Source organism: Hyperoodon ampullatus (assembly GCF_949752795.1).
Source record: "Hyperoodon ampullatus genome assembly, chromosome: 3".
Classification (NCBI taxonomy): Eukaryota; Metazoa; Chordata; class Mammalia; order Artiodactyla; family Ziphiidae; genus Hyperoodon; species Hyperoodon ampullatus.
In genome coordinates this window covers 96,852,937-96,873,362 of record NC_136916.1, presented here as the reverse complement: position 1 = coordinate 96,873,362, position 20,426 = coordinate 96,852,937, and the positions used below count along the sequence as shown (strand labels likewise).

At 42.7% G+C, this 20,426-nt stretch overlaps 1 protein-coding gene across 1 annotated transcript in view; it reads right to left on the bottom strand.

Moving 5' to 3' along the window:
- Nucleotides 1-1,800: 1,800 nt before the first annotated feature.
- Nucleotides 1,801-20,426, bottom strand: part of GPR176 (G protein-coupled receptor 176) — a gene marked incomplete at both ends in the record, with an annotated part of 92,402 nt that continues 73,776 nt past the window's right edge. Inside the window, 2 exons of the mRNA XM_079700204.1 lie at nucleotides 1,801-2,923; nucleotides 7,926-8,178. Of these exons, the coding sequence (XP_079556330.1) occupies nucleotides 1,801-2,923; nucleotides 7,926-8,178 (1,376 nt within the window). The remainder of the gene's footprint in view (nucleotides 2,924-7,925; nucleotides 8,179-20,426) is intronic.

Sequence of the window (20,426 nt, the reverse complement as noted above, 5' to 3'; positions counted from 1 at the left end):
GGGCCCCTGGAGAGGGGGTGGCGGGCCCGTTTCCGCTGTGAGCACACAACGATTCACAGACACGGACACAAAGAGGAAGGCACTCCCTCCTCTGGACAAGGGTCTTTGGGTTCACATTCGGGAATCACAAGACAGCACACTCAGGAAAGGACAGGAAAAGGAAACTCCCTACACATTGTCTGACCTTCCTACGAGGGACAAGGGCCTGTGTGGTTCAAGGAGAAGATCCGTGAGGACCCCTGCTGTTGGGATGTGTTCTTTGCCGCTGAGGATGCCCCCTCCCTTGAAGCTTGCTCAAGGCATTGGATTGGCTCCCTTCCATACTATGAACAAGAACAAAACATCCTCCAGAGAAGAGCAGACCTGGTGCTTGATTTGCTCTCCTTAAGAGTGAAGTTTCCTTTGTGGTTTGAATTCAACCTGGTGAAGCCCACCCCAAAGTAGACTGGAATTGCTGTGAGAGCCCCCAGGCGACTGATCAATGGAGGACACTGTCCTCCCTCTTCTGTCCTGTCTGGCTCCTGCTACAACTTCACTGGGAAGGAGTAAGTGGAGAGCTCAGCTGGGCTAGGTATTGCCTTGGCATTGTACAGTGATGAGTTTCTTCTCCATGTTCTGTTCCTCCTTTGTGCCCAAAATGAAGGGAGAACCACAGTCGTACAGACTGAAAATGAGACTGGCAACGCATGGGGTCTGCAGTCCTCCTTGGAAGGGAACCAACTTTTCCCACTCTTTTGGGCAGACTCACTTTTCCTAATCAAGTATATTTAGCTTGACGTTTCCAGAGGACCTCGTTTACCCTAACTTTGCCTTTTTAAAGGACCTTTAATTCCAGAAGTTGGCACAAATCTTTTTCGATACACTTTACCCCTGCTGATTGCTGCATAAAATCTTTCACATGAGACCATGTGGGAAGAGAAAACTCTACGGAGTGTGGATATTTCTCAGTGTCTTTCTTCTCCATTTCTAAGCTTCTCTCTCATTTGTTGAAAAAAACACAACTTAAGGGGGAAAGACATGATAAAAGCTTGCAGTGTTTTCCAACCAACACTGCGAACTTCTCTTTCTGAGGCCTTAGTGATGCCAGAAGATGGTCAGGATAATCAAGGATAGACTACCTTCCTAATCCCTGGGCACATCTATTGCCACGTCTGTCAAATGGGGGTGCAATATTCATTCATCCCTCACCTACATCCCAGCGAAGGAGATGAAGGGCATTGGGAGACACTGTGAGTCATGTGATCAGGCCGTCCAGGAAAAAGGTATCAAATGCCAAGGTTCTATCTTCCCTAAAGATACAGATCAATATAAACCATTTTGAATATTTGTCATTTTAAAATTGATTAAATAGGCATTTTCTTGTGGCCACACGGCTCCATAATTATCTTGGGCTTCTTTTAGAGTGCCCCTGCTTCCTTTGAACTCATAGACATTCTTCTCTCCGCGTATTCTCTGCAGGGCCCGGAACTGAGATATCCCCAGAAAATGCACACAGAGAATTCACCCAAGACCCGTTTCCCACTACCCAGCTTTCGTATCCACAGAGAGGAATGTGGACTTTACTGCGGATCACTGAGATAAATATATATATATATATGTGTGTGTATAAATATATATATACGCCCTCAATAAAGAGGACATTCGATTTTATATAGATTTCCCTCTCATTCAAAAGCATCTGGCCCATAGAGGAGGAATCAACCCATACTGGGTTGCAAGGAGATCAGACAAATCATAGGCCCAGTGAAGGGAGGGCAGGAATGTGGAAGGTCTGTTGCTTCCAGGGATTTACAAGACTTGCTAGGAATCCACCTTTGGGAAGATGCTCACTTTATTGTTTCTGCTCATCTTCCGCTCCACCCTGCCTACCTTGGGCATCTTTGTCTGGATCAGCTCTTCTGGGGTGTTGCCCAAGGGGGGAAGCAGCCTCTTCTTGCTATTTCGGGTCTCCGAGAGCCACTGTGGAGGCAACTCAAATGGTCCAAAGCCGAATTGCAGGGAATACCTGTCGGGGAATGTCTCAGGTTCCACAGGGACTGCTGGTGCCACCTGGGATATAGAGTCCACTGTGCCTGGGGGTGGTGCAGGGGTAGCAAACCGCGGCCCCTGCTCTGCCTCCAGGCAGGTGGGAAGTAGCTCCCTGGCCTGGAGTTCAGCTGAGCCGGCATACTTGGCTTCACTCTCTTCCTCGTCATCTGTGGGCTTAAAGATCTGCTGCTGCCCAATGTGGAACATCTCCAGGAGCTGGCTGCCTGAGCGCATGCTGGGCTCCAGGCTGGCATCGGCCCCCCCGCTCCCTGTGCCCACCACATTCCGGCGACTGTAGCGGTGGTGCAGTTGTACCAAGGTCCCTACCAAGCACTTGCGGATAGATTTGTTCACAGTAAGGAAGAGTACAGGGTTCGCCAGCAGAGAGACTTTGGGCAGCCAAATGGCGGTGAGCAACAAGAAGACAGAAGTGTTGGGGACATTGAGCACAGTCTGGTAGATGACCAGTGTGGCATAGGGTACGCTGCATAAGATGAAGACCATCACCATGGACAGCAGGGTGACGTGCAGCTCGGCCTCCCGCTGGGAGGCGTAGGGGATAGAGATGGTGTTCTGCGGGGTCCGCAGCGCTGCTATGATGACCTTCTTCTTCTGGCTGGCACTCAGGGCCCGGCGGATCAGTATCAAGAAGAGGAATACCACAGCCACAGGCCCGATGACCGTGGTGATGTTGTAGACCAGAACGTACACCAGGTGGCCCAACGAGTTGCTCCAGACTTCCGTGCAGGTGGACATGGCATAGATGTCAGCCACGTTGGTCACCGCAAACACAGGGACGCTGGCCACCACGGCATGGGCCCAGATGTATATCACTAGTTCTCGGGACTTTGCATCAGATATTTTTCTCTCCAGCGGATAGAGGACTGAGTAGTACCTGCCAAACGCACAAGCAAAATTCATTTCACAGAAAATACACTTTAATTAGGGGAATCTATATTACTAAAAGTAGGAAGGAGGAAAGAAAGGGTCAATTTCCTCTACTCTGCCTAAGACAGAGGAAACCACTGGGGGAATTAGGAAGCTAGACCTTAAGTTTTGAGGATTTTGCTGTACAATTCACAGTTAGCTTTATAATTATTGCCACCAGGACTAAATCCAAAACAGTGCCCTCAATATAAAGGATATCTCCCTCTGCTGGAAAGACACCTCTTTTTCAATTTAAGGGTAAAGGGTAATTTGTAAAAAAAATTTTTACCTGGGCTAGAGGAGCTTGAGGGCAATTTTCAAAGCCACTAAGAGAAAGAAAATGTGTCTGCACACAAATCCAAAGGAGACTCGTGCCACAGTGGATATGCATGGATATCACTAGCATTTACAGCCACCTGGGGCAGAAGAAGCCAGTGTGAGGGAGGGACTCTGACAAAATCCTTCCACAAGATCAATTTGACTGAAAAAAATCATGCCTGCTCAATCGCCCTTGTTCCCATGATAATCACTCAGTACCCCTAAGAGCAATTAATAGACTTAAAATGCCTGCATGATTAGATTTTTGTTAAAATCAGGGAAGACTTTTTTCCTTCAAGCTTGACTTGATTATTCTATAACCACCTAATCAGAATTCCAAAAGCACCTTGTTTCAATATCACCTATGACTGGGGGAAACCAAGTAATCTGTTAGACTCTAGAACCACATCTGTCATGAAAGGGCAGCCAGCAGCCCTCAGAGATATGGCGAGTTTCTTCACCTTAGCTCGGCCCACGTCTGTGCAGTCAGCTAATGCTGGAGTCGACCTTCCAACCCTATTAGCATGCATTCCCTCATGGGGCCAGCTGAGCAGGCATGCCTTCTGTCACAAGGATTTCTGAGCACCACCTATGTGCTAGGTATTGCCAGGCACTGGACTGCAAAGATGGAAGGACGCACGGAAATGTTTCTTAACTAAATGGGGAAAGGGGGCATGTAAACAAACAATTGTAACCGAGCAGATGATGGCTCTACTGGAGCGACGCACAAAGGAGGTGGGGAAAGGGAGCACCTGGGAAAATGTCAAGAGCAAGCGGCCCTGTGGTGGAGTCTGGCAGGGGACAAGCTGGGGGAGAGATGATGCAAACACAACACGATCACGGATGACCAGAGGTGGATGGAGTGCAGTAAAATGTGTTCTAGATCACTTTCTGGGAAGGGAAAAAAAGAGAAAGAAATGTATAAGTTATACATGCTCTCAACTGTTTTTCTCTGAATACGGAGAAGCTTTTCTAACCACCGCTCAGTAAATCCAGTGTGATGGCCCCACGCCCACGCATGAATACACGCCCACTGTCTCTGATTCCCATTTGCTAAGTGACAGGTAACAAACCCAGGCTTCCCATCATTTTTTATTCCATTCTAGGTTGGGAAATAGACTGCAGCACAAGCACACAAGCTCACTATACATCATTTTGTTAGTGTGTGCGTCTCTAGAGGATGATGCAGGAAGTGTAGGTGGCCTCCCAATTCACTTGCTGACTTGGTGCCACGAAACAAATATCTGGGAAAGAAGTGAGAGAAAGAACTGTTTTCCCTTTGTCTTCATGCACAACAAACCTATACTTTCCAGTAATCTGCATCTCTGAATAATGAAATAGGAATTTACCAAACTTGCTTTTCTACTAAAAGAACTTGCTTATCTTTTCTAAAAACTAGGAATTTTGGATTAATAGATATACACTACAATATATAAAATAGATAAACAACAAGGACCTACTGTGTAGCACAGGGAACTATATTCAATATCTTGTAATTATCTATAATGGAAAAGAATCTAAAATAGAATATATATACACACACACACACACATATATATAATTGACTCACTTTGCTGTATACCTGAAACATTGTAAATCAACTATACTTCAATTTTAAAAAATAAAAATAAAAGACACACTGAAAAAAATGATGGCAAAAATACAGTAGATTTTCTGCTGGAAAGAAAATAAGGATTTCTTATTATTTGCATATTTTCTTGCCTAAAACCAAAGACTCAAAATAACTCACAGGGATTATTGCATTGCTTCCAGGTAGAACAGCAACCTGTCCAGAATAAAGTGTTCCCACTCTTGTTGAATCCTAGTCTTAAAAAACCTTCAGGATTCATAGCAGCATTAGTTATAATAGCCAAAAAGTGGAAACAACCCAAATGTCCATCAACTACTAAATGGATAAACAAAATGTGGTATATGCATACAATGGGAATATTATTCGGCAATAAAAAGGAATGAAGTAAGTTAAGAGAGTAGATCATGAGTTCTCATTACAAGGAAAATAAACATTTTTTGCTACCTATATGAGATGATGGATGTTAACTAAATTTATAGTGAATCATTTCACAATATGTGTAAGAGAAGTCATTATGCCATAGACCTTAAACTTGTACAGTGCTGTATGTCAACTATAGCTCAATAAAGCTGGAAAGAGAAAAAAAGAAGTACTGATACCTGCTATAACATGGATGAACCTTGAAAACATTATGCTGAGTAAAAGAAGCCAGGCACAAAAGAACACATATTGTATGATTCCACTTATATGAAATGTCCCCCCATACAGAGACAGAAAGTAGATTAGTGGTGGCCTAGGTCTGGGGGTGGGAATGGGGAATAACTGTAAATGAACACAAGGTTTCTTTTTAGGGTGATGGAAATATTCTAAAGTTCAATTGTGGTCATGGCTGCACAACTGTACATATACTAAAATTCATTGACTTGTACATTTTAAATGAATTTTATGATACGTAAATTATATCTCAATAAAACTATTAAAAAAAAAAACCTTCAGGAAAGAAAAGCCCACCATGTGGACTGCAGACATAAGACCTCACCAAGCAGGTAGTAAGGGGCCGCCAGAAAGACACACTTGCCATGAACACAGAATGGATCAACACAAAAAGCATTAGGGTGCCCACCGGGAAGTAAACAGACTTTTCACTCTAACTTTTCACGGTTTTATTCCAGTTCTATGCAATGGCACTTCCCAGGTGTTCACAGACCTCTGGTTGAGCATGGAAGAGACATGCAAGGTAACCAAAAAGTGGGTGTGGCAAATTGGCATCACCTGGTGCACATTCAGCTTGCTGAAGGGATTCCAGGGGCCCACATACTAAGTTTCTGAATGCAAATTAATTGCCAACATTTAAAAATGATAGAATTCTAGATTTCTGATTTCTCTTCTAAGAAATAGGAAGTCTGGCCCACTGAGTCGTGATACTCACAAAGCAACTATTAGCTGCATCTGCTGAGCGATGGCCCCTATGAACAGGAATGCAGACACACAACCCCAACCTGGCCTGTGTCACTTGGTTTTGTCACCTGCCTCATCTGTCTCTGTGGATGGTGAGTTTCTAGGGAGAAACTGTCAAGGAGCTGGAGTGGTTCCCTGCAAGATCTGATGGTAAAATGATTGCAGACAATATATCTAAGGAAGAATGTGCCGACCAGAACGGAAGACTAGAAAAAGAGAAATAAATATTGTGGCCAAACACAGGCCACAAATAATTCATTTAGTTTGTTTTACCCCTGAGGGAACTGAGACTTAGAGAGGTTAAGCCTTTGCCCAAAGCCACCAGCAAGAAAGCAGCATAGGTAGGACTTAAAGCCAGACTTCTGGTTCCAGAGTCCTGTTTCTTAAGCACAAAGTCAATGACTTCTCCTAGTATGTAGGGGGCTTTGTGTGGCTCTGTGTCCTCTGCGCAGACAACACTGGGCAGCTAATGAAATCAGGGTTCCAAGCCAGAGAGGCTGAAGTGACTCCATAGATGGATTCTGCAATCCATACCCTTATAGGTCATTAAGGTATTGAGTATGTTTTAAATGGACAAAGAGTTTTAAAATTCTAAATTCATCTAAAACGTAGTTAAATTTATCACAGGGTATAAAGTCAGAAGAGCCAGCACTTTCCCTTCAGCAACTTGTCCTCTCTATAAATCTTGAAATCAAAAGTTCTTGTGGGGCTTCCCTGGTGGCGCAGTGGTTGAGAGTCCGCCTGCCGATGCAGGGGACATGGGTTCGTGCCCCGGTCCGGGAAGATCCCACATGCCGCAGAGCGGCTGGGCTTGTGAGCCATGGCCGTTGAGGCTGCGCGTCCGGAGCCTGTGCTCCGCAACGGGAGAGGCCACAACAGTGAGAGACCCATGTACCGTTAAAAAAAAAAAAAAAAGGTTCTTGTGGACACAAAATATTTTTCAATTCTTCTTTGCTTATTTAATTCTATTCTCTAAAATGTATTATTATCTCAATTGTGTTCATGAAGTGCTAGCAACAAAGAGAAAAGACAGGCAGCTATTGATTACTGAGAACTTCACACTTCACTTTGATAAATTTGATCAAATTATGTATGACAGCAGTAGCTAGGATGTAAGATTTATTTCCAAATGAACATCCTTTAAAAAAGGATGGGAAGAGAAAACAAACACCATCACAATATAAAACCTTGGAAGTAAATCCTCCAAAGGAATTCTGGTGCTATCTGGCCAGGTCCAACAGGACTGTCTAATCATTTGTTAAATAGCCACTGAATTGTTCTCTTGTTCTTCCAGAAATGTTTTCATCCTGCATCAAAAGGCCCTAATTGCACAGTTAGCAATCTGATGAGCAATCTACTGCAAATTGCAATGCAAATACCGCTAATTCCAACCAAGCTGAAACTATATCATGATCCAGCTCTGCCCCAGCATAGTCATGATGTAACCTCCCCAATACCACATCTTTTCTCAATGGTCCCATTTTCTGGAGCTGCTGTCTTCTGTGAGGCATCTGTTTCAGCAATTGACTCTCTTTCTGTTGACAACAAGCAGACTAAAAAGCAGTATTTGGAACACTGACTATTCACTATTTGCTTCATGATGCTAATTTTTCAATACACTTAAAAAAAAAAAAAAGTTGCACCCCTGGCTACCTGATCTTACCTGTCCAAGGCAATGGCGGGGAAGCTGAGGATAGTCACAGAGCAGAAGACTTTGTGCAAAAACTTAACGACCTTGCAGAAAAGCATGGTGTAGATCCACCAGCAACAGTGAGGACTGGTGCTGAGGATGATGTCGAAGGGCACGCAGACCAGGCTGGCACAAATCCCCGAGCAGGCCAGGTTTTTAATGAACCTGTTGGTGACAGATTTGAACACGGTTGTGCGGCAAGTCGACCATAACACCATGAAGTTTCCTGGCCAGATAGGCAAAAATAAAAACAAAAAAAAAATGTTTAAATAAAAAGAAAGAAGACAAAAAAGAAAGAAAGAAAATACAGGTTAAAAAAAAGATTGAAAAACCATGTTTGAGAGTTCATTTCAAAGAATTTAAAGGCATATGATAGTCAATTTATGTGAAATTATTAAATCACTTTCATAAGTATCAAAAAGTCTAGAAGAATTTTTTAGTGGTGAGTTTTGCTATTTAATTTTAGGCATAATAGTATTATGATGATGAATCTGTCTCACCTGAGTATAAACAGTCGGCTAGGGATTACCTAACCTCAGCCAGTCTACTCTGACCAAGTTTGCAAATGACCTCGCCTTACCAAACTCTGTAACAGAAACAGGACGAAAGCCACACATGTGGCTTAAAATTTCCTAGTAGTGATATTTTTAAAAAGTAAAAAGAAGCAGGTGAAATTTTAATAGTGTATATTATTGAACCCAATCTATGCCAAACATTATCATTTCAATGTCATCATTACTTTAAAAAGTATTAAAGTAATATATTCATTCTTATTTTTGTGCTACATCTTTGAAATGTGGCATGCGTTTTTTTGTTTTGTTTTTTATTTATTTATTTATTTATTTATTTTTGGCTGCGTTGGGTCTTCATTGCTGCGCTCGGGCTTTCTCCAGTTGCAGCGAGTGGGGGTTACTCTTCGTTGTGGTGCACAGGCTTCTCATTGCAGTGGCTTCTCTTGTTGCGGACCACGGGCTCTAGAGCGCAGACTCAGTAGTTGTGGCACACGGGCTTAGTTGCTCCGCAGCATGTGGGATCTTCCCGGACCAGGGATTGAACCCGTGTGCCCTGCATTGGCAGGCAGATTCTCAACCACTGCACCACCAGGGAAGCCCCTGGAGTGCATTTTTTAAATTGAAATATAATTAATATATAACACTGTATTCTTTTTAGGTGTGCATGCTGTATGTTTTATTTTACACTTACAACACATTTTCAGTTCACACTTGTCACATTTCAAGGGCTCCATAGCCACATGCAGCTGGCGGCCGCTGGACAGGCCTGCACTGTTCTAGACCTTTAGTGTCAATAACACACTTGCCTGTCCCTCTCTGAGCATCTTCCTCCTGTGGCTTCCACAGGCCTATAGCCTCCTGGTGTTCCTCCCACCTCTCCCAGGCCCTGGCTGCCCCCAGTCTTCTTCACCAGGCCCTTCCCCATCCTCTCTCTCCAGCTTCTCCCTAGTTTAAATCACCCATTCAGGTGGTTCTCCACTGAAATGCTGGTGACTCCCACATTCATGGCCCAGACTAGGCCTCTCCTCTCAACTCCCGACTCCTGTCCCACTAAACATCTGATTCTCCACCCCTTCTCGGTCTGTTCTGCCCACCCATTGTCCTCCAGAGCCTACACGATCCAGGGCCAACCTGCCTAATCTCACGCCACGCTGCCCCTGGCTTGCTGGGCACTGGCTACGCTGCCCGTTTTTTCTGTTCTTGAGACACAATGAGGCTGATCCGGTCTCCACGCCTGTGCACAAGTTTTTTATACTGCCTAGCATGGTCCTCGTGTGTCTGATTCCTTTTAATCCAGGTCTCAGTATAATTGCTGCCTCCTCAAAGAGGCCTCTGCTAACCATATTTTTATTTTAAATACTCACTGCTCCTCCCTCCAGCATACTCTCTTATAATATCCTGTTGTGGCCTTCTCAGCTCTTATCATAATTATTAATTTGTTAACTCATTTTCCCTTCATTTCACGAGGATAAAAAAACATGTCAATCTTGTTCACTATCATAACTCCACTGCCTAGTTCAGTATCTGGCACGGAACAGGCATTCAGTAACTATTTAGATGAATGAATTTGAAAGAGAACAAACAGTAATCAAAAGTCCCTGCAGTAAGATAATCCGTTTCGTAGTAGGAATGTCATGAGAGGCTATTCTGAGTCAGTAGTTCCCAAATCTCACTATGCATCAGAAGTACTATACCAGACATCCTGAATCATAGTTATAGGTATAGAACTGGGAACCTACATTTGTAACAAGCACTTCAGATAGAGTTGGCCGCCAGACTGAAGTTTCAGAAATGCCACATCTAGACAGAGACTGTAGCCTTCATCCCCAGCGTCTCACAGGGCCCAAGTCGTCAGGTATGCGGGGCAGCCTACGTTACCAGGGGAGATTTTACCTGGTGAAAGATCCAGGTCCACATGGCTAGTCAGTCATGACCCAAGGACATTGCTCTCTCCTGGGCACAGGCACAGAGAATGCCCTCTAATGACTGAGGCAACAGCTCAGCCTCATGCGGAAGGACAGCATGGTGCCAGGGGAGGGGAGCACAGGGCTCAGGGCTGCAGCCGAAGTCGCCACCAGGAGCTGCCTCGCTGCCTCAGATGCTGACATAACTTACTGTCAAGAGTCTCTTTTCAGACACAGTAGTCTACAGCTACTTCTTATCTGCCAGAAAAAAAAATGGGCACTGCATTTAGGTAAGTAGGCCAGCTGCTTCCAGGAAATTCTCTACCAAACTTTCCTTACATAAATATGCTGACTCAGTGAGATGAAATTCACAGTGTGAATATATACACACGTTTGTTCAATAGAAAAGCTGTTTATACTAATGTTACCACCTCAGGCGCCCTCACGCTTTCCTGTCACCAAGGTTACAGACTGAGCAATAATGATGTATTTGAAGCTCCATCAATATGGGGATTTTTTTTTTCCTGGCCTTTCCCACTGAAATGCAGATTAGGATCTGGCTGAAGCATCTTTCCTCACTTAAGTTTTACAGATAGGACTTAAAATCTGGTAACCATCTAATAATGAAATTGCCCACTTAAAGAAATCTGCTGTAGGACTTCCCTGGTGGTGCAGTAGTTAAGAATCCGCCTGCCAATGCAAGGGACACGGGTTCAAGCCCTGGCCCGGGAAGATCCCACATGCCGTGGAGCAGCTAAGCCCACGCACCACAACTACTGAGCCTGCACTCTAGAGCCCACAAGCCACAACTACTGAGCCCACGTGCCACAACTACTGAAGCCTGAGCGTCTAGAGCCCGTGCTCCGCAACAAGAGAAGCCACAACAATGAGAAGCCCGCGCACCGCAACAAAGAGTAGCCCCCGCTCACCACAACTAGAGAAAGCCCGCGCACAGCAACGAAGACCCAACACAGCCATAAATTAATTAATTAATTAATTAATTAATTTTTTTAAAAAAAGAAATCTGCCATGAGGAGACTGTCATAGTATCTTCAGTTGTTAATATCGGGGCTGCCTCCAGTCCACTAGGGGACTTCCTATAAAGCCCATCCTTCTGCTTTATAGAACAAGACCCATAGGATTTTCTATTTCTCTATCACTGTTAATCTTTGTCGCTTGGTAGGTTACACTGAATAAAACATTTTGTATAACAAACAGGAAAATTCATTGCAAAGGAGAGAAAAGGCTGTGGGCAAAGGTCTCTCGTGCATACAGTAGATTTCTTTGAAACTAATCTCCATCATTACCCTCATACTCTAACTCTCTTATCTTTCTCTCTCCCTCCCAATTATGTCAGGCACACTTTTTTATTGTTTTTTCTTAAATCACACATTTTATTAGTATGTCCATGCTTGCAAATGAGGAAACTTGTTTTCAATGAGTTATTATTGAAAAACCCGAGATGGTTATAATCACATTGTATCTCCACTTACTTATAAAACTCTACGAGGCATCTGAAGCCTAATCCCTTTTCCTAAGAACCTGAAGCTAAAGAAGCCTCTATGTTCTTTCCCTTCTTTAAACCACCTCTCTCTGTCTTCACTTAAAAACTGACTCATTTGGCTCTAAGAACCCAAATTAGAAAAAAGTATCAGGAGAGGAGAACCTACACTCAAAATCTGATTGGCCACACATTAAAAAGTGTGTGTGTGTACACATGAGAACACACATACACGTGCAAGCACACAAATATACACACAACAAAACAAAATAATTACATATTTTATCATTTAATCTCATGAGCACTTTAGATTCTTCTTAGCTTTACAAGGTACATCAAGGATACCTCAGCATATATTTTAAATAACACAGTGTTCAACCTTGAGATACTTTTTAGTTTAGACATCATGGTCTAGATCACCCAACCCTCTTTAGAAATGATTCAAGTTCTGTACCCATTCTTCCTCCCTACATATTCCCATTATATCTTCTAATGCTGGATTCCATGACAACATTCAGTGCCAGGGCTGTGGGCACAGCAACACAATTAGTACACACTCACAGCACACACAACCAAAAGGGGAATAAGAGGTAGAGCATGATGGCGCTGGTAATACAAACCTACTCTCCCTGGGACTGCTATTACTCTATCATTACTCCTCATCTAAAATACAAATCAGGGGCTTCCCTGGTGGCACAGTGGTTGAGAGTCCGCCTGCCGATGCAGGGGACGCGGGTTCGTGCCCCGGTCTGGGGGGATCCCACATGCCGCAGAGCGGCTGGGCCCGTGAGCCATGGCCGCTGAGCCTGCGCGTCCGGAGCCTGTGCTCCGCAACGGGAGAGGCCACAACAGTGAGAGGCCTGCGTACCGCAAAAAAAATAAAATAATAAAATAAAATAAAATACAAATCACGATTTCTCTTTACACAGTATAATTTGATATCAGACAATGCATAAAAGGACAAAAAAGAAAGTAAAAATTATCCACCCAGTGATAACTAACTGTAAACTTTAAGTATTTATCCTTCCAAACTTCTTTTTATATATACGGACTTTTTGATTATGCCAGTGGGATCAACTACTCACACTGCTTTCCTAGACCTTTTTCCATAACAACCACCTTTCTATACAATAAATAAAAATAGATTTATATCATCATTTTAACAGCTTCCTAAAAGCAATAGTGCTTCTCTGGTTATACCCTAATGTATTTTGTCTATTGCACATTGATGATTTTTTTTAAAGCTGTTTTCAATACATCTCTATTATACAATGTTGAGATCAACATCCTTATATATTTAAGTTTGGAGGAAGTGAACTGATTATTTACTGAAGATAAATTTCTAGAAGCAGAATTCCTAGGTCAAAGAGCTTACACATTTTTTATGTATATTGCAAAATGACCCTCCACAAAAGTCATATGAGAGAGGCGGTTTCCCCATATGCTAAAAGTTCTGCTGTCTCACTAAAATATTTGGAATTTTGCATACTTCCTCAGTCCTACGATTCATATTTTCCTTATTTCCAGAAAATTTTCATCCATTGCCTCTGAATCTTGCCCTATCCTTTCTCCTTATTATCTTCTTCTGGAATTCTTATTAGATTTACGTTAGACCTCATTCTAGTCTCTTAACCTCTCATTCATATTTTCCATTTTCCATCAATTTATTGTCTTCTGCAAACTGAATGCTATTTCTCATGTCTTCCTTCCATTTTATCAATTCTCAATTCATCTGGAAGTAATCAAACCATCTTTCTTTCTTTCTTTCTTTTAGCTTCTTGGGTATTAAACTTTTTGAAATTTGTATTTGAGTCTACTTCGAACTGCTTACTCTTTATTCCTAGTGTCTAGTTATTTTACTATGGCTCTTTTCCTTCTTTAATCTGTAATCACGTTGTTTTTTTTGGCTGTGTTGGGTCTTTGTTGCTGCACGTGGCTTTCTCTAGTTGGTGGTGAGCGGGGGCTACTCTTTGTTGCGGGGCACGGGCTTCTTACTGCGGTGGCTTCTCCTGTTGTGGAGCATGGGCTCTAGGGTGCCCGGGCTTCAGTAGCTGTGGCTCATGGGCCCTAGAGCGCAGGCTCAGTAGTTGTGGCGCACAGGCTTAGCTGCTCCACGGCATGTGGGATCTTCCTGGACCAGGGCTAGAACTGGTGTCTCCTGCACTGGCAGACGGATTCTTAACCACTGTGCCATCAGGGAAGCCCCTGTAATCATGTTTTTTAAATGCTTATACTTTCTTTTAGATTATTCTGTTTCTAGTTCTAGACATGTTAATTTTGCCATTTGTTGGTTCTCCTGGCCCTCCTTTTATGGTTTTCCTCATATGGTTTTTAATGTTCAGTTATGAGCTCATAGTATATGGGGGTTGTTTTTCTGTGGCAGGCTACAGACCCTGGTTGTGGAAATGTTTCACGTGGCTAGCCAAGCACATATTAGTACTTTGCTGCACTTTCATGTGAAAATCAAAGACAATGCAGTTGAAAGACCATTCTGAGAAAGGTTTAGTGTGTGGGGAAATTTTTACCCTAGGGAGACGCAGGATATTTTAATGACTAAGAGCACAGACCCTGAAGCCTTACTCCCAGATTCAAGTCCCAGCTCTACCATTTACTAGCTGTGTGATCATGGGTGAATTAACTTCTCTGTGCCTCAGTTTCACCATCTGTAAAGTGGACATAATAACAATGCCTATGTCCCAGGGCCACTGTGAGGATTTAATAAGCCCATACAAGTAATATAAGCACAGCACTTAGAACAGCTTCTTGTGCCTAATAAATGCTATGTAAGTAGATATGTCACTGTTATTATTAGTTGCAAAAGTTTCCAGAGGGCACCAAGGAAAGGTCTGACAGCGAGAGAAACAGTGAGAGGCTGGGCCAGAGGAAAAGAAACCTGGAGCTGTATATAGAGAAGATAGAAGAGGATAGGTCCCTAGAAGGACTTGGAAGCAATCAGGAAGAAGAGACAAGGTAGGACTGACTGGCCTACAGGTTCCACATGGAACACTGGGGTCTGACAAGGAAGAAACTCCTAGGTTTACCCTGTGGAGGTCCCTTGGGTGGTGCTGGCAAACTCACAGAAGACTGTCCCGTGGGGTCATGATGGGTGCCTGGGACTATCATGTTTGAGTAGTTGTGACAACTTCAGAGCTCCATCCTCAGGCCTGTGGCACACACACAACTTGTCTCTCTCCCCCTCACTGTTGTCTGGATTCAGTGACTTCACTAAAGCCTTGTCTCCCTGGCAGGGGGGGCAGGGGCCACTGCAAGATCTGCTCCCTCCTAGAATGTCCAGCCTCCATTTGAATCGCACATGACAGGTCTCAGACCAAAGACATCTCTTCTCCAGATGGAGTCCTGCTCCTAGAATCCATCAAGCCTATCATAAGACATTCCAAACACCTTACAGAAATCTTGCAGCAGCACACAAACATGATACATCTTAATAAAGTCCCAGAGTGAATTAAAAACCCAAAGGGTCAAAAAAAATCAAAAAAGTAATCAATGATCTTGACATGGTTTCATTAAGGAAAATGAAAAATCTCAAAGTGATGATGACTTCCTAATGTTTTCAATTCAATAATCTAAACAGCTTGAAACCATCAAGAGATTATTTGTATCATTATGGGGAAAGTTTTAAAAATGATATCTGGCCAACGATAATGGTACAAGTAATAAAACAATGATTATAACTATACTTTATTATTTGTTTAAAAAACTTTTTAAAACATTAATAATTACCCACCATCTTCCCAATAGGTAGCCACTAAGCACTCTTGTGCATTTAGACACACAGGTTGAGCAATTAAGAATTTAAATCAAAATTTAAATTTTGAAAAAGTCTATTCAAAATTATTTGAAAAAAAAATTCAATTGGCCCTTGAACAAAGCATGGGTTGATCTGCATATAACTTATAGTCAGCCCTCCACAGTTCCTCCACATCCATGGATTCAACCAACCATGGAATGTGTAGTACTATAGTAAATATTTACTATTGAAAAATATCTGCATATAAGTGGACCCACGCAGTTCAAACCCATGTTGTTCAAGGGTCAGCTGTATTCAGTTTCTTACCACCTTTTTAGAAAGTAAAGGTGTCCCTGAATATCTGAGGGCATTTCTCCATTTTATTTAGGTATGGTTCAGAGGTAGTTTCATTATGACACTGATTTTTGCAAAGAGTTAGTTTTGAAAGAATGCCAGGGCTTCTCTGGTGGCGCAGTGGTTAAGAATCCGCCTGCCAATGCAGGGGACATGGGTTTGAGCCCTGGTCCTGGAAGATCCCACATGCTGTGGAGCACCTAAACCTGTGCACCACAACTACTGAGCTCTAGAGCCCGCAAGCCACAACTACTGAGCCTGCATGCCACAACTACTGAAGCCCACATGCTGCAACTACTGAAGCCTGCGTGCCTAGAGCCTGCGCTCTGCAACAAGAGAAGCCACTGCAATGAGAAGCCCGCGCACCACAATGAAGAGTAGCCCCCACTCGCTGCAACTAGAGGAAGCCCGCGTGCAGCAACGAAGACCCAGGGCAGCCAAAAATAAATAAATTAAATAAATAAATTTATATTAAAAAAAAGAATGCCAGAGGGGGAAAAATGCGAGATTGACTAATTAAACCCATTTTGAAGAAGAGCAAAGGTACAACAGTAACTTGATTAATTTTACCAAAGCATTCAGTAGTTCCCTACTGCCACTAGGAAAAAAACAAATGCAAACTTCTCAACATCATATAATACCCTTTAAGACACGACCCCTGGCTGCTCCCAAGCTTACTACCCAAAGTTGCAGCATCATGATAGAATGAAATAACCTTGGAAATCTAAAGGGCAAATCCACATCTTTCTCTGAACCCTTAAACCTGCTGCCTAAGCAAAACCCTCAAAGGAAACTCCCTTTCATTAGCAAGAGTGAGAGAGAGAGAGAGAGAGAGAGAGCAAGCAAGGGAAAGAGAAAGCGAAGGTAAGACAAGATAGGAATAAAGAACTCCTCAGTGTAGAGAAGGCAAATGGTACCTGACAAGTTCAAAAAAAAAAAGACACTGTTAAGCTCTGTGAACCTGGGGACACAAATATTCAAACGGAGTTACAAAGTTCACACTTCCAAAGGAAAGCTTAAATAGCTCTAAAAATGATTCTATCTTATTCTGATTTTAAAAAAATCTTTCTCCCATTAATCTATGTGGGTAAATTTCCCAGCTACCCAGAGAGTCAGCACTGGCAAGGTGATAAGTAGCTTTTTGCCACTGGTATTATTATGAATTATGGCCACAGCAAGAATATGGAGGAAAACAAGCTTGTAGCCAGAGCACTGTGCCTGGTGGTTTTCAATACAATTTGCTCTTCCTCTGAGTCTAAAAGTTTGAGCCTCACCCTCACTAATGAAGTGTCAATTTGCTGTAACTTGCGATTAAACTATCTACTATCTGTCCAACTCTTTTTAAACTGATCATTATTAGCGTGAGAAAACTGTTACTTTAGTTACAATTAATCTGATTCCAGAGGTTGTTCTGAAATGATACAGAAGGTTCCAATTAAGCAGGAATTGGATTAGCAGGAAGAAGCTATGTAGTAAGTTTATTAAAATTCATGGTGAATTTCAAATAATTGCTTTGAATGAAAAGCATCTTATGAAATACATATCCCCAATCTAACCTTGGATGGTTTCCCCTTAGAATACACGTTCCCAATGAATAATTCAGATAAAATATTAACAGGATTCAGTTTTGTAATACATAATATAGAAAGAGACTCCAACAATAGCCTCTTCCAATCAGCTCCTGTGAGGTTGCACAAAGAATTTTAGGTGAGTCTGCAACAAATGTGTATATGTTTTAGCAACAATGGTATCCCCAAAGGTAAGGCAGACTATATAACTCAATCAAGACAAAGAGATCCCAGTGACCATAGCCACTGGGGTTCTCTCATGGAAGTCGCAATGCCCCTGAAACTAGCTCAGTCCCTCACATCTCTCAACACACAGCAAGATACACACAGATCTAAAAGGTAAGAAGAAAGACTCACAAAATCTGAAGTTGATAACTGTCCCTTTCTTTTTCTTTTTTTTTTTTTTTTTTTTGCGGTACGTGGGCCTCTCACTGCTGTGGCCTCTCCCGTTGTGGAGCACAGGCTCCGGACGCACAGGCTCAGCGGCCATGGCTCACGGGCCCAGCCGCTCCGCGGCATGTGGGATCTTCCCGGACCACGGGCACGAACCCATGTCCCCTGCATCGGCAGGCGGACTCTCAACCACTGCGCCACCAGGGAAGCCCTGTCCCTTTCTTTGACTACTCAAATTTTTTCCATATAAACTAACCCGAAAATTTTCATAACTTCACAGGATTCCTTGCTCTCCGATCTCTCACATTAAATAGATTAACCTCCCTGAAAGGTATATTATTCCCTGAAAAAAAATATGGCAAGAGTCTCAGTATCATTGGCCCCATCTAACCGTGACAGCTTCGAACCTTTAATAACCACAAGCTCCATTTCCCCCTCAGTAGGTGTATAGAGAAAGCTTCCAGGGAAAAGGAGGAAACCAGTTATCAAACTCTCTCTCTCATTACACAAGCTCCCCTTGGATCTGCATGCTAACAAGATATTCCTGATTAAGTGGAGGTGAAGTAGTTCACTGCCTTAAATGTCTACTCCACAGGCCATCCTACTAAGAGGTTCTTGTCTATATTAAATTGCTTATGTAGTCTTTGAAGGCAGGGTCTGTATCTTCTGCACCATTCATATAGCATTAGCCTAGAGGGGTTATTTCTCCCATAAAATATTGTGAGATTACGAAGCCTGAGAAGAACCTTATCTGGAAATTCTGTTGACCCTCATGAGCACGAACCAAGGTTTTATATCTAGGAGTTGCTTCATAAATACCAAGATAAATGAATGAATAAAAGCTTGAAGTTCAATACGACTCTATCAGAATTATCAGAATTTTTTTTCTGTGTACTCAGTTTTGCAGGTACATCTATTGATGCCAACTGCCTTTGATCAACAAGATGAATGTTTACTATCTCCCCATTGCCAGCACGCAGTGTCAGAGCAGCTTAAGAGTGACGTATTCGACAATACATCACACTATACTATAATTAGTCTAGTGAACGTGCACAGAATACACATGCATTCTATTTTCCTATGCCCTCAGTTCCAGTAACTACAATTATGCAGTCTGAAAGGGAAAATTATGTTGGAAATATTTCCAAAGAACACAAGGGTAAGATAATTAGAGGGCTAAGAAAGGAAAGTGAGCCCAATCCTGCTTCAGTCCACAGGGACCCAGCGTGGCTGATGTGAGGTGGAGGGATAAGATTTTGGAAATGAGCATCTCTTATTCCTTATGATCTGGCACAATCTGACAGTGACATTAATTCAGAGTTGAAAACTCCATTGCTTCTTTTTTTTTTTTTTTAGCTCAGTTTGGAAGGAGAAGGGGAGAGGCTGGAGGGTAAGGGGCCAGAAATGGCAATTCTAAACCTTCTCCTAACAGATTTCGGGCCACTCCCTCACTAGTTGGGAGGTTCCGTCTTCTCTAGAATAGATTTTCCCATGTCTCCTTCACCACTTTCTCCAATTCCTGGAAGGAAAGAGGAGGCCAGCAGCAGAGGGGTGTTTGTAGAGTGAGGAGCCGGGACCAGGAGAGCCAGAGCAGCAGAGAGTATAAGAGGTGGAGGAAGCCACATCCAGGCCAGGGCCAGAGACACATGGTCAAGGCAGGGAAGGCTGTGGAAGGAAGTGATGGATCTGAAAGTCAGAGCTCGGTGGGGAATAGAACACAAGAGACATTGAAAAGATAAGTTACAGCACACAGCCTATCAAGGCCCAACAACAACATAAGAAAATGAAATAAATGCTCAGATAAAATACTAGGAGCCTAGAGCTCTGTAAGAAGGGGGATTGGCACATGGGTAACAAGGAAGGAGCCTGATAATTGAGACAGCCTCAGTCTAGACTCTGAACTTGGATATGACTCTTTGTGAGGCAAGAACTGAACCAATAAGATGTATTTAGGGGCCTTGCAGGTGTAACACGATTTTGGAGATACCTGTAATGAAGGGCATGTGGATGGTCAGCCATAACACCTTTCAGAAAGCAGATTCTTAACATTTCTCTTTCTCTCTTTTCCCCTTTTTCTCCATCAAGTAGTAGCAGAGGATGCAGAGAGAAGAGAAGATGACAAAAATTGAGAGCAAAATAATAGGGAGAATAATTTCAATTCCATTTATCTCCAAGCCAAGACCTATTTTGTACGTGCATTACCCAATGACTATTTAAGGCAACCAAGGCCTTCTGTGCCTGAATATTCATTAGTCACATTGCTGAAAACTGGACAAAAGGTTTCTTTTCTTTGTATCACGTTCCAAGAATCCAGGATTCATGATTATGGTAACCACAGTGATACAGATAAACAGAGAAGGAGAATTCTCCTAATATTTTAGCATTTCATGAATAAGCAGCTTCCAATTCCTGTATTTTTCCTCTAATATTTGTTGATTTGAATAACACTGAGTCATTTACCATGCAATTTTCCTGCTGGTTCAAAATAAAATCA